General features: G+C 34.6%; 1 protein-coding gene across 1 annotated transcript; it reads left to right on the forward strand.

The window, feature by feature from the left end:
• The first annotated feature begins 22 nt into the window (after nucleotides 1-22).
• On the forward strand, nucleotides 23-27,813 carry LOC132698116 (protein FAM135A). The gene is made up of 14 exons (XM_060663998.1): nucleotides 23-292; nucleotides 5,269-5,371; nucleotides 5,427-5,612; nucleotides 12,425-12,682; nucleotides 12,741-12,770; nucleotides 14,416-14,692; nucleotides 14,752-15,011; nucleotides 19,717-19,871; nucleotides 21,818-22,709; nucleotides 24,319-24,554; nucleotides 25,249-25,837; nucleotides 27,004-27,215; nucleotides 27,268-27,427; nucleotides 27,487-27,813. The coding sequence occupies exons 2-14, from the start codon at nucleotides 5,295-5,297 to the stop codon at nucleotides 27,758-27,760; spliced, it is 3,606 nt and encodes a 1,201-aa protein (XP_060519981.1). The 5' UTR covers nucleotides 23-292; nucleotides 5,269-5,294; the 3' UTR covers nucleotides 27,761-27,813.
• The last annotated feature ends 62 nt before the right edge of the window (nucleotides 27,814-27,875 follow it).

A 27,875-nucleotide genomic window follows, 5' to 3' on the forward strand; every position in this document is an offset into this window, starting at 1 on the left:
AGGACTCGCAAAACGCAGGTCGACGTTGTCGTCGCGACGGAAATCGGGGTTTCGCGGCACTTGTCAGCCTCCGTCAACGCGACCGAAATAAACGGGACAGACGCGTCGGTGGAGGGTCTCTCGAAATTGAATCGATAACGGCGAGAAAAACCATCGACGACGCGCCAAAAATGACTCGCTTCCATCCCGTGCGATATACGTTGGAAAATGAACGGCCGATTGAACTAATCGGTAGCTGGAAAAGGGAACCGCTATCGGATTTAATGCGTTAAATATCCCCCGATGGCTTTTGGTGAGTTCGTTACTGTGATTGTTGGTCACCTATATTTCATTTCGAAATGGTGCGGAATAAAACCTCGTTGTACAGGATGATATTTTCATTGTGGGATAATAGCTTATCCCAGAGTGTATAAAAAATAAGCAAAACACTGATAGAAAGAGAAAGGTTTGGATTGCATTTGGATATATCATACCCTAAAAATATTAGATTCTTATGCTAGGTGTTTCATAAGACGATATTGATCCTAAAGAGTGCGATTCCTTAAATGATTTTAGAAAAAAAAGTTTATAACGACGTAGCAATTGCGGGGGTAAGGGGTAATTTTTACTAACAAATCAATGGCGATTTTAAAAATGCAATTTATTTTGGAAAAACACAGTGGCGTGCCATTTTTTTTAAATAAAAACACCGAATATTATGCTCAAGCAAACAATCAACCAATCATAACCTCGAAAATTCCAGACATTTGTCTCATATTTTGAAGTTTATGTTACGGGAAACGTTTGCAAGTCTAAATATATCTGACGATTTCTACTACTGACAACCTTTTTCTTAAATATTTAAGGTTCATTTCTTTTTAGAACATAATCTGCTTTCGAGATCTGTATTTCATTAAAAGTCATTTCTTTTTCATAATTCTGTCGTATTTAGTATTTAAAGAAAGGGCGACTTTGTAAAGATTTTTCTATTGTAGAAATAACATGAGGCATTTTTCCTTCGCTATTAGTTAACAATGGCGACTAAACATAGCGAGAAAAAAAAAACAATCACCTAGTTCCTAGTCATTTTTTACAATTATTTTAAAAAAAGTAATTTCGTACCTATAGAATGTTTGTATAGATAAAAATAAAAATAAATAATGGAGAAAATAGTAATAGCAAATTAAAAAAAATTATAAGATTAATTAATTTTCAATGTTATTTTCAAGAAATGTCAGTAAATAGTAAGTCTTATTTCGTTAGTGCTCCATGGTTTGCTTTGTTTGCCAATGGACATAAGTATTATTGCTAATATTTCGAAATCTACGACTTTTTGAAATAGGTAACGTTTTACAAAATGCTCCTTTTTTTTAACGATTTTTGATTTCAAATTTTCATTGTTAGTTTTTATCACACTTTTGTCAGTTCTCTGGATTTAGTTCCATAATGGCTCCATCGAAAAGCAAATTTATTTATTACATCTTTCACTTTAAATGTCGGGTTGCTTCTAACGACAAATCCTTTCACTATGGCCCACTTCTATTAATTCTTTCTTTATCATGTTTCCTTTAAATCCAATATTTTTGCTGGTAACGATAATCTCTTGTTTTCTTCAACACGAAGTTGGTGTTTTGTCTATGTGACGATAATGATAACCACTACTGAGTAAGTCGGACGATATTTTACCATTTATCTATAGCAATCTTCGAAAACTATGACTATCACGCTGTCAATAAACCATTACTTTCCCCTATTTACTTTACTTGTCTACCAGGCTTCTATAACAGCTTGATGGACACTAGTAATATTTTGATCTTGCTTAATACTTTTCTTCTCGAGTAAAAGGACTCTTAATACCCTTTCTCAGGCAAAATTCATATCCTTCTAGGTTTTCCGAGAAATACTGCCCTCTAGTTCAAAGTTCTAGTTAGAATTTCCTTGTTAAACCAGAAAAGGTGAGATTTTCTTGGAATCTAATAGTTTTGTCATCATCAAAGGTTTTTGATGGTCTGTCTGGATTTTTTGAAGTTCTACTTGACCTGCGGCTTTTCTTTCCTGTTGTTACTGTTATAAAAATTTTTAATGCTCATAACTCAGAAGTTGGACCACCCTTAAATTTGCTCGTACCTTACAGAATCCCCATTTTACTACCAATTTGTATTTAGGGCCAAGTAATTTTAGGCAAGAAACTGGGTGAGAAAAAACAGGCGATTACCTCTGCTTCTATAAATATCCTTTTAGCCCTCCGCATAATATGACCCAAACATCTATGTATCAAACGTCAACGTTGATGCCGTCAATCCATCAAAAAACACCAAACAGGGCGTATCCGAAGTTTGCGAACGCAGCGGTAGGGCAAAGTAGGGCAGCGATTGTTACCATTACACCTACGTATCCATTTTATGGCCTTTTCGTTTAGTCCCCGGTGAGCTAATAAAACAGAAACGCGCTGTAGGCAGCGCTATGCCGTTTTTAATATCGCAAAAGTAGACCGGGACCTCGTGACAAATAAAAATGTAGCACTTTTTTTACAACCCTAATGCATTTTACAATTAGGTCGCAAAGGCGAAAAGGCATTCAGTACAAAATCTAAACTTATCTCATTGTAGATAAAAAATGCAAATTGAACCTTGTACCGTGCATTCAATTAATATTGATAACATTTTAATTGGCTCCAACTTTTTTGTTTTTAGAGATCCCAAGGTAAACAAAAAATAGCAAAATATAGGGTTAGTAGTCAAGTTTTTTTGCAAGTGACGTATAAAACAAAACACTATCAATTTTATGACATATAACATCATATTTTTCTAAATGGAACACCCTGTATATTATATATGTGTTTAATAGAAATTCTTATTCCGATTACAAAGTGTGTTACATCAGTTTATATGTTAGTCCACTCATTTTTGACAAATCGGCAAAAATAGGAAATTTTTATATACTTTCAAAGAGTGCCCTGACTGAAAAATAACAATTTGTGTATGTTTGACATATTAGTAGACAACGTTGATGGTTGAATTATTGCTCAAGTCATTATTGTTTAAATGGTTTTTCACGAATTTAGCATCCGTGAAAGAAGTGATATGCTTCAAGTATACTTTCTGAATAATAAAAGTGCAACCACAGTTCGTGGTCAGTATTATAGACTTCATCCAGAGCGCAGAGGAACAACAAAACAAATATTTCCAAGCCTGGCAAAGAAAAAAAAAGCAAAGCAAAGCCAAGCAAGAAAAAAGGTATGCCGGAATCATAATGTTTTAAATGAAGAAAATAAATATTCGGATTCTATAAAACACGTCCAGTTTCCTCTATTACTAAAGTATATGAAGAGACCGGTATTTCTCGAGGATCAATCCACTCAGTTGGAATATAAACATTTAAATTTTGTAAAACTCAAAAACTAAGTGTAGAACAATATTAAAGAAGTTTTCTTTGGATTTTTTAAATAGACATAATAAGAACAATAATTTTGTGAAAAACATTTTATGGACTGATGAAAGTTCGTTCACTACAAGAAAGGGTTATAAAAGACAAAATACGCGATATTGGTCTTTAAATAATCCTAGACAATACAATAGATCAAGAGTTAACTGGAGATCATCATTTGCAACTCATAGAGCACCAAATAGAACCATATATAGAAAATTTACCCCTAAATATATCAGCGCTGATTATATGGCAGCAAGACGGTGACCTCCACACAATGTTGTGCAAGTTAAAAAATTTCTTAACATGGAATGTCCAAGCAGTTGGATAGGGAACGGGCCAACCAACAGCCTCGACTTAACTTTAATAGATTTTTTCTTTTGGGTACACATAAAAAATCACATACGCAGAACTCCTTGTAATAATGTCGTGGAACGTCGACAAAGAATTTCAGAGGCAATCAATCAGTTAAGAGCAAAATGGTGGTCACATACAGCAGTATTTAGAATAGTTAAACAATTTTTTACTTTAGTGTGTCTTGTCATTTTTAGTGCTTTTGTTTTACTTCAATTTGTAAATAATTATTGATGTTGCAGTCAGTCATGCCACTCTTTGAAATATATAAAATTTTCCTAGTTTTGCCGATTTGTCAAAAACAAATGCACTAAAATATAAAGTGTGTTACATCATTGTAATCGGAATAAGATATTCTATTAAACAAATATATAATATACAGGGTGTTGAATTTAAAAACATATGTTGTTGGTTTAAATGTCAAAAAAATTTATAATGTTTTGTTTTATACGTAACTTGGAAAAAAAACTTGGCTACTAACTCTACAGTTTGATTTTTTGTTTAGCTTAATATCTATAAAAACAAATAAGTAGCGGAAAATTTAAATGTTATCAAGATAAATTGAACGCACGGTACAAAAAATTACACAAACTAAAATCCATAAAAAAATCACATTTTACGACATATTTATTTTTATTTGGCAATAAGATTTATTTGATATTCACATTTTTTTGCCAGCTAAGATTGCTTGCAGTTTTTGCAAGGGCAACATTAGTTGTAATTTTTAATGGATGGAGGTCACCCTTTTAATGCCTAAACAATTTTCTTGTATCGTCGCCTCAGTTTGATTTATTTATATTTTGTTTACGACTTTGGCAACCTATGAATGTTGTAAATATTAGATATACCATTTTGCATGCGAGGCCAAGGTGCGTACCCGCAAAATTTTCATCAATATTAAAAACAGAGACAAACTATGAAAATATCTAAGTTTTATAAATGTATCATACTCAAAAAAGCAATTTTTAATTTAACATTTTTAATATTTCAATTATTTAAAGTCCTATTGCTCCGAAATCTTAAGTACAACGCAATATTATTATGATATTAAGTAAATGATATTTTTGATTCGTAAATTGCAGGCATTTTTTAAATTCATTGTGAAAACAAGCTCCTACATTTCATACACTAACCTATACTTGGCGTCTCTTGTTTCTAAACCGTGATCTTGCATTAAACGAAAGAATGTCATAGAAATGTCACGTCCAAACTGAAGACTGTCAGCGGCCATGTTGCTTGTTGAACATTTTTAAAGGCCCTTCTAAACATTTTTTATGGTGACCGTAATAGTGCTCGTATTATCAGTATAAACGGGGCCTATATCTAGTAGCTATATGGGGAAAGAGAAAAATGTTTTCCTTTTCCCGTCAAACCGGACGTTATAATTAACCGCACTAACCAACCATGCATGTTGTTCAAATTTCACAAAAAATCTTTTGACGTCTTAGCTAATAGCGTCGTCGACACCCGGTATAGCAATTATTCGTGACAAATGATCCTTATTTCCAGGAATGTAGCTCAGCAGTCGAAATATTATGAGCGAACTGCAGTCGACCATCGAGTTTTCCGTAGAACTGTACAAATTTTACAATGTCGATTTATTTCAGAGAGGGTGAGTGTTCCCCGTCAACGTCGAACAGTCAAAGGGTTTCATTAGTGTGTTGCAGGATGTACCAAGTGCGTTGTTCTCTAAGGGTGTCGTCGAAATTAGGTGTCGAGGTGGAAGTCGCCACGCCGGAAATCACCACAGGCCTGGGCTCGGCGACGGTGTTGGGTAGTTACGGTGCCTGCCGCCCGTTTCAAATTTTATACAGAAACGAGGAAGTGTCCTTAAAAGATGTGGTTTTGTTCAGGTACGAAAATGAAGTGCAAAGGTCTCGTTATAATATGGTATCACGTATCACCTCAAAGGCGAAGAATTGATTTATTTATATTATTATTTATTTATTTATGTTATTATCTGGAACCACCAATAACGTCGACGGAAATTACAAAACGAAAAGATCTAAACTTGAATATTATCGGGTTGATAGAGAAGTGAGGCCAATGGCTTAATTACTTCATATGCCTATGTAATTCTTACTACAATGTTCTTGATATAGGAGGTGTATTCAAAAAGAAAGGTGACTTTTAGGTTTTATCAAAAAGTGTTTTGTTCATCAAAATTAATATCGTCCTCTTCAAATTTATCCTCTTCAGATATAATACATTTGTGCAAACGTTTTTTTCAATCCTCAAACCACTTTTGGTAAGCACTTTCTGATATAGCATTGAGTTCTTCCAGCGATTTTTTCTTTATCTCCTCAATCGTTCCAAACCTCATTCCTTTCATGGGTTTCTCGAGTTTTGGGAACAGCAAAAAGTCGCGTTGTTTCTGGCCAAGAAGTTAGACACAAGCATCGATGAGTGAGCAAAATCCACGAATTGTTTTCCCACAATTCCGGACGTTTTTTTCGTGTTGCTTCTCGTAAACGGAGCATAACTTCAAGTTAATACTCTTTATTGACCATACGACCTTGTGGTAAGAACTCTTGATGTACTATGCCACGGTAATCAAAGAAAACGGTAAGGAAAACCTTGACATTTGATCGAACTTGAAGTACTTTTTTAGGTCTTGGCTTCTTCCATTGGGACGACTGGGCTTTGGTTTCGACATCATATCCATATACCAATGATTCGTCACCAGTTTTGACCTTTTTGAGCATATCAGAATCATCATTGACGTCGTTTAACAGCTCTTGAGCGATGTTCCTTCGACTGCTCTTTTGTTCAAAATTAAGCAGTTTCGGAACAAATTTTGCTGCTACACGTTTCATGCCCAAAAAATCGGAAAAAATTGTATGACAAGAGCAAATAGCCACGTCTTCAGTCACTTCTCAAATAGTGATTTGAAACTTTTTCAACACCATTTGTTTCGCTTCTTCAACGCTTTCATCTGTTATTGACGTGTTGGGGCGTCAAGAGCGAGATTCGTCATCGGTGTCTTCTTGACTATCTTGGAATAGCTTTTACTACATATAAACATTTTTTTCTCAAGGTTTTCAACATTTGAAGTGTTTTGCAGCACTGTATTCAATTTTTTTTCACAAAATTTTATGCAAATTCTTTTTTCCACATTTTTCGACAGCAGAAAATCGCCGAGCAGACAAAACACGTCTAACGCTTCTGTCTCACAAAAAAAAAATAAACGTGCAAACTGACTGAAACTGTGAACATATGTTAGGGTTATGTGCACCAACATAACAAAAAGAATGTATCGAAGATCGAATGTACTTAGTTCGCCGAATTGCAAAAGTCAGCTTACTTTTTGAACACTCCTCGTACTTCAAAATATTTAAGCCTTGTCACGAGTTTTAAAAAAATGTCGTTACTCAGAAAATAGCAGTGTATGTATTTTCTCAGGAGAATTATTTTAAAAAAGACTTAAGGCTGTATTCGTAGACGTTCCTGGGGCCTTAAGGATGCCTTGAAAATTGAAGAATAGAATTCAAATTGCTAATGACCAATAGTTGTAAAAAAATGTTTATTAATTGCAAGTACCTATAAATATAACCGTTAAAAATGCGAAACAACCTATTTACAAATTTTCTGGATTCCTCCTCCATCGGTTGTTTATAAATCAAACCTGCTGATTTATAAATAACCGACGCAGGAGGAATCCTGGAGTTTTGTGCATAATATTACAGTAGTCTGTAGAAGGTTTGATAAGGGCGAAACAACCAAAAGAATGTCAAACGATTAAAATTAATTCATAAACTTTCTAGCAAACAATTTACCCTCAAAACCCGAAACATTGAGAAAAAACAATCTCCTATTGTACTTATGCTTCCTGCCTCCTAAATAAAATTTACTTCACAAAATCGATGTTGGTTGCATTCCGGGAACCACTCCAGTTTAGATCAGGTTCCAAGCTTAGACAAACTCAACTTTTATTTTGATAGCGTTTGTTCACGACATCCAAGTTGTAGTAAATTAAATAAATCTGATTTCTATAGCAAAGCTCTTATGGATTGCAGAAATGCTCAATTTATTTTTCTCTTTTCGAAGATATTTTTATAGGATAGGTGACAGTGTTTGCTGAAAGAAACAGGACGGATCCCTAGTGTAAATAAGGCAATTATCTATCGTCGCAGAGAAAATCTTGGCAGATATCAGATAGAGTCATCTAATTACAATTGAAATATCCACCTAGTTCTAATTACTCTAATTCTAATTTATAGTCGGATATTGTTAAAATTATGGGTATTTTTTTTACTTTTTTTTATTCAAATAACAAAAGAGTGCAATTTCTGTAGTTCTCTAGAACGTCTCAATTTCGTTAAATCTTGAACACCAATTTTATGTATCTTTTAAATATTTAAACAAGAAGATAAGTAGCACTAAATAGGTTTTTCAGAACAAAATACTTTTAAAAACGGTTTAAAACTTACATACCTATCTTCATCTTAAAAGCTCGTTAAATGAAAAAATGTGCTTTATGATAAAACTATATTTTTTCTGTAAATTAAATTGCTAAAAAGCACAGCACTGGTATAAATTTTGTACACTTTTCTTCTTCTCATCGTTTAAAATTCGCTTTTCTTCTCAGTTTTCCAAATTTGTTTTATTTTGTTTTCGTTTTCCTATAATTTTTCGTTCCTCTTTCTAAATATTTAAAGTTTATGTTCTGTTCCTTTGCTCCAAATGTTTTTTGAATTCACTAGATGCTATGAGTTTCAAATTTACACGCATCAAATAATTAGAAGTTTGACAACTTTGAGATCAAACTCAAAAAGCCTCCCTTGCAATGTAAAGCATAAAAACATTAATTTGCATAATACTATAAATTTTTACCATCTGCTTTTATTACTGACGTCACCTTTGCAAGCAACACTATTCATGACACAAGAGTAGCTTGTGTCCACTCATTACTAACTGATTTTTGTATCAAAGAAATCTAATTGTCTGAGAAAGTACCACCTGCTTCTGCCGGGAAAAATAGAAACCTAATTGGATTCGATTTGTTTGACCGCATAGTAGGACTTCTTTTTTTCTTATTTCCGAATAAATACTAAAGTAGTCGACAAGAACTGGGCCTTTGACCCTAATGCTCTTTTTCTTAGTTTTTTCCAAAGCTTCTCCTCTCTCTTCTACCGGTGCTGTGTTGAACCGCCTTTTCAACACGCAAGAGTACTATTTTAAAAACCGTCGGGCATATCGTGTTAAAGAGCTGAACAGAGAGAAATACGCCAAAGTGAGTCTCGTCGCAGAATACCGGAAGTGCCTTCGGAGATCCTGCGTTATTATTTGCGATCGGTATATCCAACATCCGCAATAACCCCGAGATTAATTTACTGTCAGCAGTGGTGTCGTCGGAAAGGTCGGTGTTTGTTCTGGCCCCCAATCGAAGCGGATATGCGTGCGCAAACATTTTGCCATCTCTGGGTGATGGAGTATCGGGTTTCCGTACTTCGTACGAGCCCTAATAATCTTTTCGCAACGCAAACAACTTTCGAACTCTCTCGCGTTTTCGTTTTCTTTATTGCCGCTCGTCGGGCCTTATTAAAATGCCCAGTGGCGTAGATTTTTATTAGACGATTTATACAATAAATTCGATCTACACCGTGCAATTTTATTTCATTTTGTATAGTAGGTAGAAGATTAGACATTAAAATTTGGATATACTTCAAATGGAGTTAGGTACTAAGGGACCAATCATCTAATTAATTAAACTGGCATCTCTTTGTTTCACTTTTCTTAATTTACGAACTTAAAATTTTAATTTTTAGTTTCTCATCGTTTACATCTTTTCTACTTCATTTATACGTGCGTATTTTCTCGCCTCAATTGCTTTTGGCGAATCATTTCATCAATCAAACATTTGAAAGCACAAACTGAGAAGTACAAAGTTTTCGCGACAGCTTTTTCTTAAACTAAAGATGCTACCAAAAAAATTGAAGAACTTAACTTTTTGCACACCGCCTCGGTAGTCTTTCAACTTATTAAAAAGATGAAAGCGAGCTCTTATACAAGGTTTTTCGTCGAAACCAGAGGCGTAACTGATTTTGTCCCAATGTGTTACGTTTTTCAGTGATATATATATTTAACTTTTAAGCAATCCAAATATATATAACAGTAAACATAGCACCACAGACTTACTATCGAAAAATGTGTTTAATTGTACAGAAATGCTATTTGTTAATCAATCAATCAAATTTCAAGGTCCCCTAAGACCATAAATAAATACTTTGAGAGAATACAACTCGGGCTCACAATAAATAAAAAACAAAAAATATAAATATACACAATAAACAGAAACAGAACAATTCCAAGAAGCCGCAATGTCAATTCATAATTAAATAGAAAGCGGATTCTGAACATTAAATGGAAAATGCACAAAACATGAATCAGAGCTGCAAATTTCTAAATATACTAACCCTTTATCTCAGTGCATCATGTCAACTGCGATAGTATACCGGGTGACACAAGAAAGTGGGAACGCTCTATAACTTTTAAACGGTTTGAAGTAGCGATTTGAAATTTGGAAGGGTTCATATAGGCTGAATATCCAATTTTTTGACTTACGAATTTTAAATGACACAACCTATATTTTTTTGCGTTTTTGGATTCAGGAGATCATTCTACGTAGGATAGGGCGGGTTTTTTCTTTTTTTGTTTTTTTTTTATTTTTATTTAATTTTTGAAAATTGTGTCTAGGAGGCTCTGACCATCATAAAACTATTGCAAATGAAACTTTTCCTCAATTGTCTAATGGTCAATAGCATTTAATGTAATGAACTATTAATTTTTTAGGTTAACCTAACTTTTTCAATTAGCACCCTAGTGGGAACAAAAACTTGTTAAAAGCAGTACTTTTTTTGCAACATGTTGACACCAAAATCTTCAAAATCCGTTAAAAAATAAGCTCGGAGGAAGGCAAAAACCAAATAAGTAAATACATTGATTGATTAAATAAAAATTTTAAAAGTCAAAAAAAGGTAAAAACCAACCTGTCCTACGTAGAATGACCTCCTGAATCCAAAAATGTCGTTTCCGCTCAAACCAGAAGTGCAACCATTGACTACATATTGTCAAAAAGTTGGTCATTCGGCCTGTATTAACCATTCCAAATTTCAAATTGCTATCTTAAACCGTTTAACCGTTATAGAGTGTTCCCACCCTCTTGCGCCACCCGGTATAGATCGCTATAATAAAGATTTATGAAATATTTTGTTTTACGTTTAAAATTATTGAACGAAATTTTAAAAAGTTAAAAAGTTAAATTAATTTAAAAAAATGTTGACTACCTATCTTTAAAATAATCTATACCTATCATAAACATACAGGTTTTTAAGATCTATCTCTTTATCAACAAACTTAAGACTTTTTTGGAATTAGTAATTTGTAATCAGTTAAAATTGTTTAACATATAATTAATTTTCATTTTTAATTTCATATATTTTTAACATCAAACATAATTGAATAATGACTCTATCACACTTCTATAAACTATAAATTATTTTTACATATGTTTATTTATTCTCTTTGCTAAGTACTCTATGTGAGGCTCTATAAGTGCTGGTCAATTAAAATACCGAAGTATTTCAGAATACTTGACTGCTTCACCTTTCCATGTCTTACGTTGATGAATTAAATGAATGAATATATATTGTAGATATCTTTTGAAAAACTCAAATCGTGTATAACTAGATAAAAATACAGTTTGTTCTCTTCTCTAGTTACACCACTGGGTTCGCTCTATATGAATGTTTAGACATGACTAGTAAATAAATTAAAAGGATTGAAAATATCCGGCAAAATGCTTTGTCGCCAGTCCACTGCTTGTTTCACAAATAATAAACATTTGAAGAAGAGGCGAAACATCGTTTTTTAAAATATTGTTTCTGAAATATAATTTAGACCACAAATACAATTCTCTGGGTCATAAAAGTTACAGAAATTTTAAGTCGAAAATAATTTCCAATATTGGAACTATATTTATTTCTGAAACAGTAATTATTTCCTGAAGTAACTTATTCATTCGGTCACGAACTTCGAAATAACTTCAAATAACTCAAACATGGTAAACTATGGCAATATATATATATATATATATATATATATATATATATATATATATATATATATATATATATATATATATATATATATATATATATATATATATATATATATATATATATATATAAAGTATTTAAAAAGTCTGTGGCAAAATAAGTGGCGACGCTCCTGAACAAAATATTAAGATTTTCTAAGCAGTAACTTTCAGAACCCAACATACCAACCGACCAAAGGTTGGATGTCTAAATTTTATCTAAGCATGTTAAACTCATTGAAATAAAAAAAACACTGTTTGCTGGGCCCCCTTTTAAAGGGCAGGACAGAGGCATTTTTGGGTACATGGACGGAGACCAGACTAAAGTTAAACAAAGAGACAAGAAATACGATAGAGCTCGGAGTTAGATGTAGTAGGTAAATATGCATCTAATTAATAACTTGATGAAGGAATACTAACCAAAACTTCCATGTATATCGATTTATATATCTTTATTAAAACATTTGGATCAAATTAAAGAACATTTTTGTCAAATTCGGCTTTGGAAGTAGGTATCGACAAAAGAAGTCTAAATTGAACTGATTCTATGTGACGCTTTTCCTACTGAAGATGTCACATGCTCGTCGACGGCCATAACTTGCGGGAATCGCTCGACCGAGCAGAGTTCGCGCTCGTATTGGACTTGTGGTTCAGTGATTCGTCGCCGACTACGATGTCGCTGGTGTCCACTCGCACTCTGCAACTCAACTTTTCCCCCGTCGAGGGTCTACACTACCACCTGCCCGTGGTTTTCGATTACTTTCATTTGTCAGCGGTGTCGATTACTATCCACGCAGCCTTAACCGCCTTGCATCAACCCTCTATGAAGTAAGTTGACGCGCTCCCAGCGGGAAACGAACGTAATTGAATGGGGCTTCCGTTTCAGGAGAGGGATTCTTCGTTATATGCAGAGCTGGTGAGTGCGCTCGGTCTTTTGCATGCGGGGTGTGTCACGCTTAGTAGTTGTAATGACAGAAACCTTTACTTTTTTCTCTGTAAAAAATCTTTATTCAAATGATAATATTTGGATATGGGAAATAAATTCAATATTACGGATTTGATGTTATTTAACTCTGAACAATCTTTTCTATATAAACAAATTTCTCACACTGATCAATGAAATTAATGGAGTCACGAACCTTCAAAATTTTGTTTTATAAATATCACATAAAAGCTTAGCTGCAACTATTTTTTGAAAATACACCATAAGAATATTTTACACAAATCTTAGAACCACACAGCAAGGTGCAAAGTGGTGCATTTACCTCAGATCAGACACTGCTACCAAAAAGTAAATGCAAAATTTTAAGATCGGACATTATTACTGCAGAAAATGATTTCATGAGTATTTTAGAGAGTAGGAAATAGAAAAACATTTTTATTAAAAAATTTAAAAAACTTAAACTTTAAAATGAAAACAAAATGTTTGCTACCACCTGTACTGCAAGATATCAAATTAAATTAAAATTAAAAGACACTTCTGGTCAGAGGAAAACGATAACATAGGTAAAGGTCAATCGAAATAGAATCTTCCCGGTTTTCTTATAGTTCTTGACAAGGAAATCAGAGTTTTAAACCTTTAATTTTGAGCTTCTGAACCGACTGTTCCGTTCTGAGTTTAAAAATATACCTTTTGATTAATTTAATTAATTTGCTTTTTAACTTTGATAACCATACGAGATTTGTATGGTGACGCATTTTCACTTAACAACTATTGATATCAGGGATATTAGGGCATAAATGCAAGGCAATACATCACGTCAAAATGATTAACTTCATTTCTTCGAATTGCCTTCTATAGTTCTATAGAAAATAAATAGAGTGAAACAGTCAATACCATATAAACGATACTTTAGTCACGAGTGTCTGAAAAAATTTGTTAGCGTGTTGCATATTATACTATTTTACGAACATTAAGTTCATTGGATACATTTTTGTGATCGGTAGAACTGACAAACGTTGAAATACTATGAGTATTTAACGTCTGTGCTTCAAAACTCGTGACTAAATTACAGAAAATGTCCCAAACATCTCGCAACTCGATAGTGCTTAACGCAACTGATATTTAAAATTAACAGTTTACGCATGACTAATAAGTGCGTAATTTGAATTTTAGACGAGGTAGTAATAAAGAGATTCTCGAATATTTACGAACTTTCTAGGTAGTTAAAGCGGTTGGATCAAAAAAACCCAACAACTTAATATGGCCTTGTATATTTGACGTTTGATAGATATCATCATTCGTCCATTTGAAAAGGTACAGAGCAAAGGTCTTTCAAACTTGAAAGTTGCACATAGGAATTTCGAGTGAGATACTTAAAATTATGTTTTCGTACTTGAGTATAATTTTCCAATATAAAGCGTACTTACTATTTAACTTTTCGCAGCTCGCATAATTTTTGAGGTGCTATTTTTGAAGATAGGTACTATACAAACTTCTAGGTACTAGAATACTATACTATACTTCCGGTCCCACCTAAAGTTATTTCTGCACATGTCAATGCCAATGGTCTCTCGACCCGACGGCCTTATACCCTGCAATCATACGCGTCCTTTTGCAGTGCTCCGAAATCTTCAAAGTCTTGGAGCAAAATCCGATCATCCCACAATTCTTCGTTAACAGATCCCGTCCCGCCAGTGAGCAGTCAGAAGTTTTCTAATAGAATTAACGCATCATCTCAAATACACCTCGAAGCCTACAGCGTATTGCTCGATTCGAGCAATAATCTCAAAACCACAGTTAAAGAGTATAAAATGTTGCTGATGCAGCGTGAGGAAATCGTGTCTGATAACTACGAGACTCTGATCGTCAAATATAACGATTACGACAGTACCAAAGTAAGTGATCTTCGACCGTATCTTCCATAACCATCCAACCACGCGTTAAAACGCTTCAGTTGCTGAAGAAACACCGTTACAAGCCAACTTCAAACTTATCAGAACTGTGCACCGACAACATTAAACTGTGGAACTATTTTTTGCTGACATTCAGCTGCAAGATAGCGATACAGCAGTTCCTGAGCAGGAAACATCACCATTTGCGAATCCGCCGTTTCGCAGAATTGTTTTTTCTCGTTTATAACCCTAGGAAGTCGGCGATGGGCTGCTATGAAACCAACTACCACAAATACTTGGTCGTTTCCGAATTGGCGAAGCGGTAAGTTTCGCACTGCGAGGTAAATAGCTTGTTTCAGTGTTTGTTTTGTTTGTGTATTTATTTTTATAAAAAGTCGATATCTTCCTAGTAAGGCTGTACGAATAAGCTAACTATAATATTTTTGTTCCAATCGCAGTCAAGAACAATTTCTTGCAGTTAAATTAATTTGCGCAGTAAGACTATTCGATCTAAGTTAATGTATTAATCCAGGAAACAGTTAACTTCCTTTATTTGAAAGTTTTGTTGAGGATGACTTGGATATACTATTAGGTAAGCTAATACAGTGAACTCCGGTTATACTGTACCCTCTAGGAACCAGAGAATGAGTACTCTATAAGCGAAAGTACGCTACAAAACAAGCACAAAAAATATGAAGGTACGTACATATTTTTATTTTATATAAAAATAGAAAACTAATAAACACTAATATAGGTACTAAAAAACAAAAGAAACTGAACTACCTAAACTAAAAATTTATCTATCTATATAAAATTTACAACATACAAGTAAAAATACATACTTCATTCTTTTTGAGTAAAAAAATTCGTCATTTTTGTTTGTCTATTTTTTTTTTCAATACAAATTTCATATTCTCGATGTGCTTCTCAACCTTCCAGGACGCTTGCATAATATCATCAGTTACGTTATCACTAGACTGTAAAAAAATTGTAACGATTTTCGAGGCACAAAGCGCTTCAGAATAACTTGATACTTCGTCCTATTGAACATCATCGTCGCTTTCGTTACTAGAGCTTTGAGGATCATTTGTCTGTAAAACTTCAGTATTAATATGCGTTAATAACTCCGTGGTTATTAAATTATCATCAACAGTTGGGAAACTATAAATTTTAATGTTGGTTAGATCTTCTCGAACCACTGAACCAGACGTAAGTCATCGTATGAATCAAACTCATCTTCCGATTTTATCAGACCTGCATGTCGAAATAGTGGTTGAAGTAACACCATTCCAATATTGTACAAGTAATCCTATGGAGTCTAGTGATGTTGAAAGGTTCCTTATTTTCAAATGACTGGATCAAATGATACAAGAAATATCTGCGGTATTATGTCCAAATCCATTGGAGGTGCTACTTGGAGGCAAAAAAACTAATCTGATATTTGAAAGGATTAGATTTTTTGGATGTGATTCTGATGTTTTAGATTTTCATTCCAATCCTTTAGATGATTATAAAAAAATTACTGAACTCATCGACGCTAGCTGGTTTGACTTATAAATGACAGATAGAATTTTCACATTTTTCATGCATCTCGGTCGTTCATATTTACCAATAACAAGAAGTTTGCATTTTTCGCTTCCTGTCATATTTGCACAAACCCAGTACCTCAACTTCGACTGCTTCCCACCCACACACTTTTGTCCTCTAAATTTAAGGGTACGATCTGGAATCATCTTGTAAAATAGCCCAGTCTTGTCACCATTGAAAATATTCTCAGAGCTGTAATTTTGTGCCATACTGGGCCACTTATCCTCTAACCACTTCAGCAGTTTGTTTATTAGCATCTGCTGCTTCACAAGAAATTTTTCCACGCCACTCTCAATACTTCTGATAAATTCTATCTTTTCTTTTAGTTTAAGGTTAAAGATTTAACCTTAAACTCAAAAAATCGTGCCAGCGCACGTTTCCATAAAACAATATTGTGGAAACTGTCGGCCGGCCACGCACGTTTTAGATAAAATCTCGCAAATAATTACTGAAAAATCCCCTATTGTTTCGGGGAACCACCGTTCGATAATCCGGTTTTAGAGTACACTCGTACTTTATAACCAAAACAATAGTGTACTTTATAACCGTAGTAGAAGTTATATATGGTACGTAATATCCGATGAAAAATCAAGAGTGTTTTGGCCGGATCAGAAAAATATGTACTGTAATACGGAAATACGTTATATCCCATGTACGTTATAAGCGGAGTTTACTGTAATAAAATAATGGTTTCCCGCAGGCATTTACAGTAACAGCACGCGGGCTTTTAAGTTCGGATCCACGAAATTGTTATCAGTAACAGCACTTGTGCTAGAGAGAAAAATGCGCAAACAGCACGCCTTCTAGAGACTTCCTTCTTTCTTTGGTTAAGTGTGTTTTGTGATGTGTGTTTTTGAGTTTTATATACATACTATTGTGTAAAAATATAAATATGGATGGGGAAAAACTTCCTAAGTCGTTTAAGACTAAAATAATTAGTGATAAGATTCTAAGGCTTCAATTAAAAGACAAAGCCGATGTAGAGGTAAGTACATTATAATAAATTTGTTTCCTAACCTTAAAATAACGGATCAGTTGCTGGATAAAGTCTTTTGGTTCTTGGTTGTCTGGTATATTCAGGATTGCCAATGCTTTGAAATAGTTAATCGCCCAAGGGGAATCCCTTAAATTTTGGATTATGTGGGTGTCTCAAAAAAGTATCATAACAAACACTATTTTTTTTTTAATGAGACCCTATATAACATTGCATTTTGATTTGAAATTTGATACAGAGGTAGTATTTAGGAAGGGGAAGCGACCCTTGAATTTTGGATTATACAGGATGTCTCAAAAAGTGCCATTACCTAAAACTCTTTTTTTATGAGACACCCTGTATATCATCGCATTTTGATTTGAAATTTGGTACAGAGGTAGTATTTAGGAAGGGAAAGCGACCCTTGAATTTTGGATTATACAGGGTGTCTCAAAAAAGTACCATTGCCTAAAAACTCGTTTTTTTAATGAGACACCCGGTATATCATCGTATTTTGATTTGAAATTTGGTACAGAGGTAGTATTTAGGAAGAGGAATCGACCCTTGAATTTTGGATTGTACAGGGTGTGTCATAAACACTGCCACTACCTAAAGTTCTATTTGGGACACACCCCGTGCCATTGCATTTCAATTTAAAATTTGGTAAGTACGGATGCAGTATTTAGAAAGTTGAAGCGATCCTTAAATTTTTAAGTACAAAACTTCAGTTATATGATGTAGCGAGTGGCCAATGTGCTAACAGGGAAATGTTTTTACCATTACAGCGTACTGTCAGTGAGCAGGAGATGGAGATGGATCCAATTACTGTAGAGAATTCGTATAACAAAAGCAAAATGGAAAGCAATGAAGGTTCCAACAACATCGACATAAATTTAGAATGTATTAAAAATATGCCCTCCCCACAGGAAATTGCAGTCCTTAAAAATGAATGGCAAAGTTTTTGCACCGACATTTGAGATAAGATTGACCAAGATCCTATTAGTTTTTATCCAGGAGTAAAGCAATGTCTGGTTAATAAAAACAAGTATGCTAATAGTGACAATAATTTGAGTAGCGGTTTATACCACTGTTTTAAATATAGTGGTGTTCGTAGCGTAAGGAGACAAACTAATTTGCGTCACGGCAAAAAAATACCCGTGCAGCCAACTACGATTTCAAGAAGAAAGTCATTGTTGTGCAGCAGGGAGAAGTACTAAAAGGCTTTCAAATAGCAAAACAAAAAATCCGCATTCGCTTGCCAAATATGTTAGAGAAAATAAGGGTCTTGGAGGAAATAAATTTAAAAAGTAATTAACACCTTTTTTTATAACATAGACATAGGTCGCAATAATGTTTAAAATATACTTAATTTTTTTTTTTTACGTTAAGTAACAAAAATGTAATTCTTCTATCTTAAAAAATCAATTTCAGTTACATTTTTGTAAGTATTTTTATGCCACCTTGATAAGAATGTATTCTTTCTACTGTTCTTTTTTTTTTCAAATATAACACTGCTTCTATGTGTATTGGTATGTGTTTTAGTTTTGTTGATCTATACTTATCCATAGAAAAAGTGCGGTTTTGATTATCGCTCGTGCATGAGTGCTATTACTATAGCCAACATTTTAGTAACATTTTCTAGCCCGCGTGTTATTACTGGTAACTGCTGTTAGCGCGAGTGTTGTTACTAGCCACGGCTTCGGAAAAACATATTTTCTAGCCCGCGTGCTGTTACTATTCATGTAAGTACTTCGATGCTAATGTTTTCAAGCAACAGAAATAAATACACGGAAACCATAAAACACAAGCGACGCTAGGAGAAAATTTTCAGATCATCAATGATTGACAGCCGGCTAAGGTATGAATTATTCCTGCCAACCATACAATTTCCATTTCGTAGCAATCTTTGACGCACGTGCTCATTGAAGTAGTTGGTAAAGCGTTTCTGACTTGAGATTGGAACGAACCTAATGGTTTTCTACAATGTCATAATAAGAAACGATTATTTTTAGGTCCACTACCCATTAGTAATTATATGAGCCTGACGTACTATGAAATTAATGTTAAGGAAAACTCCTTAATTACTTAATGGTTGGTATACAACAAGAACAAGAAAACTGGTCAAAATTAGGTTAATTTTTTAAATACAATTTTAAAATAAATCATCTAAAAACTTATAAAATCACATTTCTATAATTAAGAGTGATGAAAAGAAAGACCTAACTAAAATAAACGTTACTTAGAGGTGGGGGCATAATTTAAAGGAAAGCATTCCAGCGTGAGCCACCCGGTATGAAAACGCGCGTAGGCATTTCTTCAAAGGAAATAAAAACCGTTACAATGTTAAATTTGATTTGTGTTGCAGCCGGCGTGTAATAAATTCTAACATAGAGAAACTAAAAATATTCCTTCGCGTTATGGGGCCCAACTGCCGGGCATCAATTACGATTTTAAATTTAAATTCCAGATCCAAATATATGCACCTACTGCCGCCACTGCCCGTACACTGCAGCGCTTTAGACGGAGATAGCGCGACAATGCCGATCATTTTCGAAGACCAATATCAGGATCCCTTCGAATATGAGAAAAGGAATTGCGAGGAATACGCCTCTCCCGGTCAAGGTACTATACACTGCCCGATGAAAACATAGACCAAGAAAATTTTAATTTCTTTTTTTTTCTCGACACCGGGAAAGGAGATATCTGTTGCCGTTTCAGAGTTGTAGGGAGGTTTTCTAAGTGTGCATTATTTTTAAACTTCTGTTCTGGAAAATTTTGTATTTCTAAAAAAGCATTTTCAGAGCACATATTTACGCCGTTTTTATACTAGACACTTTATATATATTTAAAACATTAAAAATAACTTCAAATTATTAACGGAACAAAGAGAAATTTTGAAATTTTAACAATTGGTAGTTGGCAATTTGCGATGTTTTCGACTAAATTTCAAAGAATCAACGATAAACGCGGTATTCGTTTACATTTTTACCACAGGTAGAAACGTTTAAGGGCACTTTTTTGCTAAGTTGTGACATGTTTGTGTTTTTTTTTCATCTCAGTTCTTGTCAGTTCTATTCGTGCTGACTTTGGGAAATTATTTTTAGGGACTCCTAAAACCACTATTTCTCGAGTTGAATAGTTTTTCAACCGTTGTGTTTCAAACTGACGTATTATTATCAAAATGTATTTAAGAATTTTTTTTATCTCACTATATTTTTTGTAGTACGAAATACCATTACGTATCCGTTTCCTGAATTCTGGCCGAGCCGCGCTGTCCCAAGTTTAGTTTTTTAAAGTAGTAAAAGGCAATTTTAAGTTCTATCAATAATTCAAAAATATTCAGGATGTCCCATATAATTTTCTGTTGATAACTATTAAACTATTAAATTGTTTTGCAAAGAAACTTCCACATGCTACTGTAATAATTTTTACAAAACTTCTGGATTCCTCCTGTGTCGGTTTTTGTTGAGTCGAACTAGCTAACGTTTCGCCAATCATCCTGTTGGCTTCTTCAGAGCTTGACTGAAACTGACTCGCATTTTACTCTGTACTTGCTTTTATATTGTTTGAGGGGGGCGGAGCTAAATGAGGGGTATAAACAACATCTCGGATGATTCCCATATTGCTGACAGGTAAAGACCTGAGTCGCGGTTAAGATTGTTAGGTTGCTTATAGATTTATATAGATTCTCAGATTTTTCGTTGCTAGAAGAATTGATTACATCCAAGAATTTTAGTCTTATAGAATAAAATTTTTTGTCCGGTTTCGTGATTGTGTTCGGCAAGGACAAAAAAAATCCATTTGAGATGCCAGGAGTTTACAAGATTCCATGCACATGCGGCAAAGAATACATTGGAGAAACCGGACGAAAAATATCAACTAGGCTCAAAGAACATGAAAGAGCCCTAAGACTAAAACAAATAAACTCATCAGCAGTTTCGGAACACAATCACGAAATCAGACATCAAATTTCATTAGATTAGATTAGATTTGTTTTTATGAAATTCGAGCTTCAGGAACCGAAATTAGTTTTTGTGTATTTTTTTTAGAAATTGGGTTTTCCTTTAAAATTCGAACTCATAGTTTTAATAGACATAAGATGTCTACTTTTGTCGTCGTAAATCTGTAAAAATTTTGTCCTTAATGATAATCGAGTCATTCCTTTTTTGTTTTAAGGAGCATTTAAAAATGGTGATTGGGGGCCCTAGAAACCTTCTAAAATACACAATTATAGTTGTGTGAAATCAATAAATGTTGAACTGAAATCCTTCACAACCGTCGTATATCTTGGTCATAAGCTTTTCCCGACCTATCTGTTCATCCATCTGGAGCCAGCATGCTTTCTCAGAGCATCCGTCTCATTTAAGAACTTCCTTCCCAAGGTTTCCAGTTTTACACCTAATATTCGATATTTCGCTTTCGCTACTATGTCTACGTTTGACTTATGATTCTAGTTTTTGCGTAGTTTATATTGAGGCCTATATTTTTAGCCACTTGTGTTCAGTTCTGTCCAATTTTAACATATTCTCCTATGTTAACAACCAGGATATAATTCGTCAATTTTCCAGAGCGCAGTATCAGCGTGAAGAGGTCGAAAACTGTAGACAACGGTAGGAATTGTTCGTGCGGTTCGGAAAACGTATGGGAACTTCGAAGACCTCAAAAATCGCCTGCCGATTACGGCACCTGGGAGGATTGCTTCAGTAACACAGTGCCGGCTCGTTACAGCAGATCCCTCGACCACCTGCAGTTTTTGTCATCCACTACTTTCCACAGGTCGATGGGCAACATTCCCGACAAACAAAAATTTTCGACCAAACCTTCGGGGAAAAGTAAGACGTTGCTCGAAGTTCCGATCGACTACAGATCCATCTCGGAGGTCGGATATCCGGTTAGACGCGACGACACCTGCGCGTATTCGGCTTCGAGTTTCCCACGGCCCAGCGTCAAGAAAACAATCCACCCCGTCCCGGAAAATTCCGCGTCGGAACGCCGCCGTAAACCGCCGGAAACTTCGCAGAACCTAATCAGGTCGAATACGGTTCAAAATTTTCCGACGAAACGAAACCCGACCCGTATTAACTTAGATCCGGTTACGAATCAAAAAGCGGTCAATCAAAATAAAGCAGTGAATGGGATTCAGCGAATCGTGAACAATCAAATCATGTCGAAATCAAAAACCTGGGAATTGGACTTGGTCAGTTCGTTGGAGAGTGTCCCCCAAACACTGACCGACAGGAAAATATTTTCGGATGGCAACGCGGATTCGAAGCGAAGTTTGAGAAAAGTGAGGAGCGCCTCTTACGTGGGCGGAGAATTTAAAAGCGTGGTTGCTTCTTCATGCTCCGAATCACTGCCTAATTTTAACGGGAACTCGGAAGAGAGACTGGGGTATCCCCAAACGAAGTACCTGAGCTCCTCCTCGTCTGGTAGCGAACAAAGCGGATGGATTACTTCCAGGTATAGTTTCATTTAAATTATATATTCTATAAATCTTGATGATAACAGTCGTCAACAAATTACGCGCCGCAACATTTTCAAACGTTGATGATAACAGGCGTCAACAAAATATATTGGAGATATAAAAAAGATTCTTCCAAGTTATCATGATTGTAATTTACAGTGCTAAGATTTGGAGAATCAGTGCAATAAGTCTAAGCTTACGGTAACAAAAAATATGGACACGCAAAAAATAAATTTTACCAGCTTCATTTGACTTCACGGTAAACTTGTACACAGTGTGGCAAATAAAACAAACCACTATACGACCTGGAAACCCAAAGTTTAGTACAAAAGTTTCTTGGATTCTCCTGAATATTTAAAATGTTAGAATTTTGTTGATACAGGGTGTCCCAAGTGTCCCCTCCGACATCAATTTTGTTATTTTAAATAGAACGACCTGTATATATCGACATTTTTGGAATTCGTGGTTAAAATAAAGGTGCTTTCTTGAGTAATTAACATTCGAATTTTTCATAGTTTATCCAGATTGCAACAAAAATTTAACCAGAGCTTATACAGGATGTCCTAAATAGGTGGTGCCGTTTTGGCAAATTCAATTAACAAAATCTCAAGATTTTAATTTTTTATTTTTATTCAGATATCAATTTCTGGATAATAAGGTAACTTTGTAATTTATCTTATATTTAAAATTCTCTTATTTTTTGAGATATTCGAGGTTTAAGATAACACCCGTATAAATTCTTCTTGAATTTAAAGCTGCCCGCATTAGGTCACTTGTAGGCAATATTAGGTATTTTCTAAATAGCAAAGTCATAATCCTACTTTTTTAGAGATATAATACTCCAGATATACGAATAAAACCTATTGCTAACAATACAGATTTAAGGAAATATTTAATGGTTAATTATCTAGCTTGGTTGAAAACACCAAATAACAAAAATGAGTAATTAAAGTTTATAAGCTAACTAACCAATTAAATATGAATTCTGAAGTTTTATTAAATCTGTTAAAGTGTGTAGTATAAATTCGATTTGTCTGAAAATCTCCACAAATATAATGGACACCCTGTATTGTTAGAAAAAGGTTTTATTCGTATATCTGGAGTATTATATCTTTAAAGGAAGTAGTATCATGTCTTTGCTATTTAAAAAATACCTAATATTGCCAACAAGTGTCCTAATGTGGGCAGCTTTAAATTCAACAAGAATTTATATGGGTGTTTACTTAAACCTCGAATATCTCAAAAAGTAAGTAAAAAAAAAAACAAACGCATCTGTCAAACTGATTGAGTAGTGCATCATCTCCTTAGCCTGTGGTTAAATGTTCGTTGCAATACCTGGATCAGTATGAAAAAAAAAACACATCACCCCAATTTGAGATCGAAGAGTAGGGAGTCGGAGGGCGCAGAAGTTCGGTTTACTTCTACCTCTTGTATAATTATTAACAACTTTCAACCAATTGCAAGGAAAGTTTTATACTATTTGAGTATTTATAGCTATTAAAATAATGTTTAGGTGACAATTTTTGCGTACACCTGGGTCTAAGGCGGTAAATTTGAGGCAAATTCTATAAGAGGACGCGGGAAACAACGTCTGATTTCTTTCAGGAGCAGCTCGATAGCTTCCAGTACTGACGTAACAAATCCTGCCACAAGTGCTATCGTATTAAATTTAGAGAAGATTCAACAGAAACTGTTATGCCTATCTGCTGAAACTAAAAGGTGTAGTGTTAGTAATGAAAATAAGAAAATAGAAGATATATTTAAAAATAAATCGAACAAATTTTCTTTACACTCCTTTAACTCGTCGCATAAAAAGCACCAGAGGCCCGTAGTAGCTAAAGGTGAGTAACCATTATTTTCATACGACTGATATTACCTTTCACATTTTTAATCTCTTCTCTACTACTACCAATTATTCCACATTACACAGGTTAGAGTATGCCAATCACCTGAAAGTGGTTAGTCATAGCATAGATTAATAGCACAACTGAATATAACACAAAGCTCGGACAGTCCATCCCCACCTATACGTTTCTAAAGTCAGGGACGGAATTAACATTTTTCTTAATTTTGCTTTTACGCATGCACAATTAATATTTTGCTTTATTATTTTTTGACAATTGTTTTGTTTTTTTAACGAATATTCAAGATTATGCGAGTATATCCTCAACTATTATAATAGAATTGTACAATTTATATTCTATTAAGAAATACTTAATACTTAATTTTCATTTTTTTTATTTGGGGTTCCTTTATATTTTGAAATATATAAAAATAATTTACAAAGCCCTATTTAGGGGGTAAAAAAGGCAAAAATAATTATACAGAATATTAGTTTGGCTACCTCAAATCCACTAAAGTCAAGTAACATTATAAGCGTAAATTTTAATAACAATGTATAATGGACATTATCCATCGGAGTGCTCGAGCTGTATTAGGTTCAGCTGTGTCATAGAACCGAAATTGTAATAAAGATGGCACTAGTGTCTACTACTTGCAAAGCAGATATCGTACATTCGCGCATGATTATTTCAGGCTGTGATCTAAAACAAACAAACAGCGTTTGCGAAGAAGAAATAGCTTTACCTCCGCCGAAACAGTTTAGGGATTTCAATTCGCCTACAAGTTCGGTGACCACCGACGGTTTACCTAACGTGGAAGACTTGGACGAGGACATAAACGCGGTCGACAATTTGCTTTATCATGTGGTGGACAATGAGACCACCCTCGAAAGGGCTTCGAGTCGATTCGACCTGAACACCGCAAAGCAGAAAGAAACGGAAGAGGTGCACCTTTACAAAGGAAACAGCGAATCTTTGAAAGCGTTCCTCACGGCAAAGCGAGAGTTTAAAAGTCAATTAAATTTTCAAGGAAGACTCTACGCTGACCTAAACACCTTCGCGTCAACGGTGCCGTACTTCCATATAGCGGACGAGTTTAGAATATTCTCTCCCGAAGGAATGCACTTGGTTGTCTGCGTCCATGGACTCGACGGCAACTCGGCCGATTTAAGACTGGTAAAGACGTATTTGGAACTGGGCCTTCCGGGTGTTTATTTGGACTTTTTAATGTCCGAACGGAATCAGGGAGACACCTTTAGTGACTTTGAAACTATGACTGACCGGTAAGAATCCAACAGAATATTTTAAAATTGTAAAAACAAGCAAATTTCCGTTGAATTTTGTTATTATTTGTGAATAGTTTTGGTCCATACTCTGATTTACAAGATATATTCCTTATCCTCTTCAGCAATATCGTCAAGCTTTATTCGTTATTTTGTCGTTTTTTGGCAATTTTATTATCCTACGAGAAAGCAGGCTTCTAAATAAGGAACAGTGTTCATAAGATTTTTATTAGCCTCATTGTCACCTTCAAATTTATCTTGGCCTTTTCTTACGGATTTCACCACTATCAATATATCTTTACTTGTGTCTCAGTAAGAACCCAGTGTAGGTCTTTTTTTTTTGTTTTGGGCTAAGAAAAGAACGTAACTCTATTTAAACTACTACAATAAAATATTTTTAAGTTAAACAGTACACATAATATGTTTCTCTATGAATGCAAAATCAAAATAAAAATTGTCAGTCTTGCCGATCGTCTTGCACTGCAACCTTGACAGGTTCAGTGACAGGTGTTGACCTTTTATCATATTAGTAGTAGTCTACTAATATCTGAAGCATTTCCTGAGCCCCAATTTGGATTTTTCGTTCCATATTAATTGTATAATTAATAAAGTAAATATTTCCATCAAACCTTCATATTTTTGGATCATATCATATCAACAAAGAGCCTATTTTATACATGTCATACCTATTGTCTGAAAAATGTTGCTCACTCACTTGGCAACCCACACCTGTAGAAGTCAGATGGATATTTCTGAACTCTGTGGACCATTTCTAGGAACTGTCGCTGTCCTCATAATTTTTATAGTTTATTGACTTGGTTGAAGCTCTTTCTTTAATTGTTTTTTTTATTTATCTCTTTCCATAGCTTATGCAGGTCTTATTGTTTCTTTAATTACTCTATAGTATAGCGACTTTTCTACTCAGGCGACAATATTGTATACATACATACATACATACATAGGATATTCAAGTCATTTTCGCAATGGTGTTCACTTTTAATTTAAAATTAACCTTTTACCTTTGTTTATTGTATCTTCAACATTTTTAAAACTTAAAAGCATCCAAAATTGAGTAACTTAATTCTATCACATTGTACACAAAAATCCGTGTGTACCCTCTCTGCATTTTGAATTAAACGAGAGTGATGGGTTTGTTTTTTTTATAGGTTAGTTAGCGAAATTCTACATTATTTAGATTCGAGCACCATAAGACCAACCCGCGTCAGCTTCGTGGGCCATTCCTTAGGCAATATCATCATCAGGTCTGCGCTGACTAGACCACAAATGAAGTTCTTACTTCCCAGGTTACACACCTTTTTATCACTGTCCGGACCACATTTAGGAACTTTGTACAATAGTAGCGGATTAGTAAATATGGGTGAGAATAGGAAAACTGCCGTCTCCGAATCGGCAATAATGTATATTTGCAGGAATGTGGTTTATGCAAAAGTGGAAAAAGTCAGGGTCTCTGCTTCAGCTTTGTTTAAAAGACTCGACCGATCCGAGACAATCATTCCTATATCGTCTCAGTCAGAGGAGCACCTTGCATTACTTTAAAAACATTCTTCTCTGCGGATCAGGGCAGGATAGGTATATATTATTCGCAAGCTTTTTATATGTTATCAAAGTGCTATTAATGTCCTTCGCAGATATGTACCCTTACATTCCGCAAGAATCGAACTGTGTAAAGAATCACTTAAAGACTCTTCGGAACAGGGCACGGTTTATCGTAAAATGGTACAAAACATACTACAGCCAGTCATGGCCCAGAAGGACCTCAAGCTGCTGAGATATGACATCCATCACGCCTTACCGAATACAGCGAACGCTCTCATAGGACGTGCGGCACATATTGCGGTTCTCGATTCGGAAATTTTCATCGAAAAGTTCATGGTTGTAGTCGGTCTAAAATACTTCCGATAAATTTTTCTTTGATATCTTTTTAAAAAAATTACGTATTAAAAGATCAAATTTTACCAAGACTATTATTCACCTCCCTACACAGACTAATACCAGAGCTTACATACTTCCCAGACTA

The sequence above is a fragment of the Cylas formicarius genome, unplaced genomic scaffold (assembly GCF_029955315.1).
Source record: "Cylas formicarius isolate icCylForm1 unplaced genomic scaffold, icCylForm1.1 PGA_scaffold_2__14_contigs__length_35257938, whole genome shotgun sequence".
Lineage (NCBI taxonomy): Eukaryota > Metazoa > Arthropoda > Insecta > Coleoptera > Brentidae > Cylas > Cylas formicarius.

Coding starts and splice junctions, on each gene's coding strand:
- LOC132698116 (XM_060663998.1), top strand. CDS start 5,295: ATGAGCGAACTGCAGTCGACCATCGAGTTTTCCGTAGAACTGTACAAA. Junction 15,012..19,716: donor GTTTCCGAATTGGCGAAGCG/GTAAGTTTCGCA, acceptor TTTAAATTCCAG/ATCCAAATATATGCACCTAC. Junction 27,428..27,486: donor TGCGGATCAGGGCAGGATAG/GTATATATTATT, acceptor TGTCCTTCGCAG/ATATGTACCCTTACATTCCG.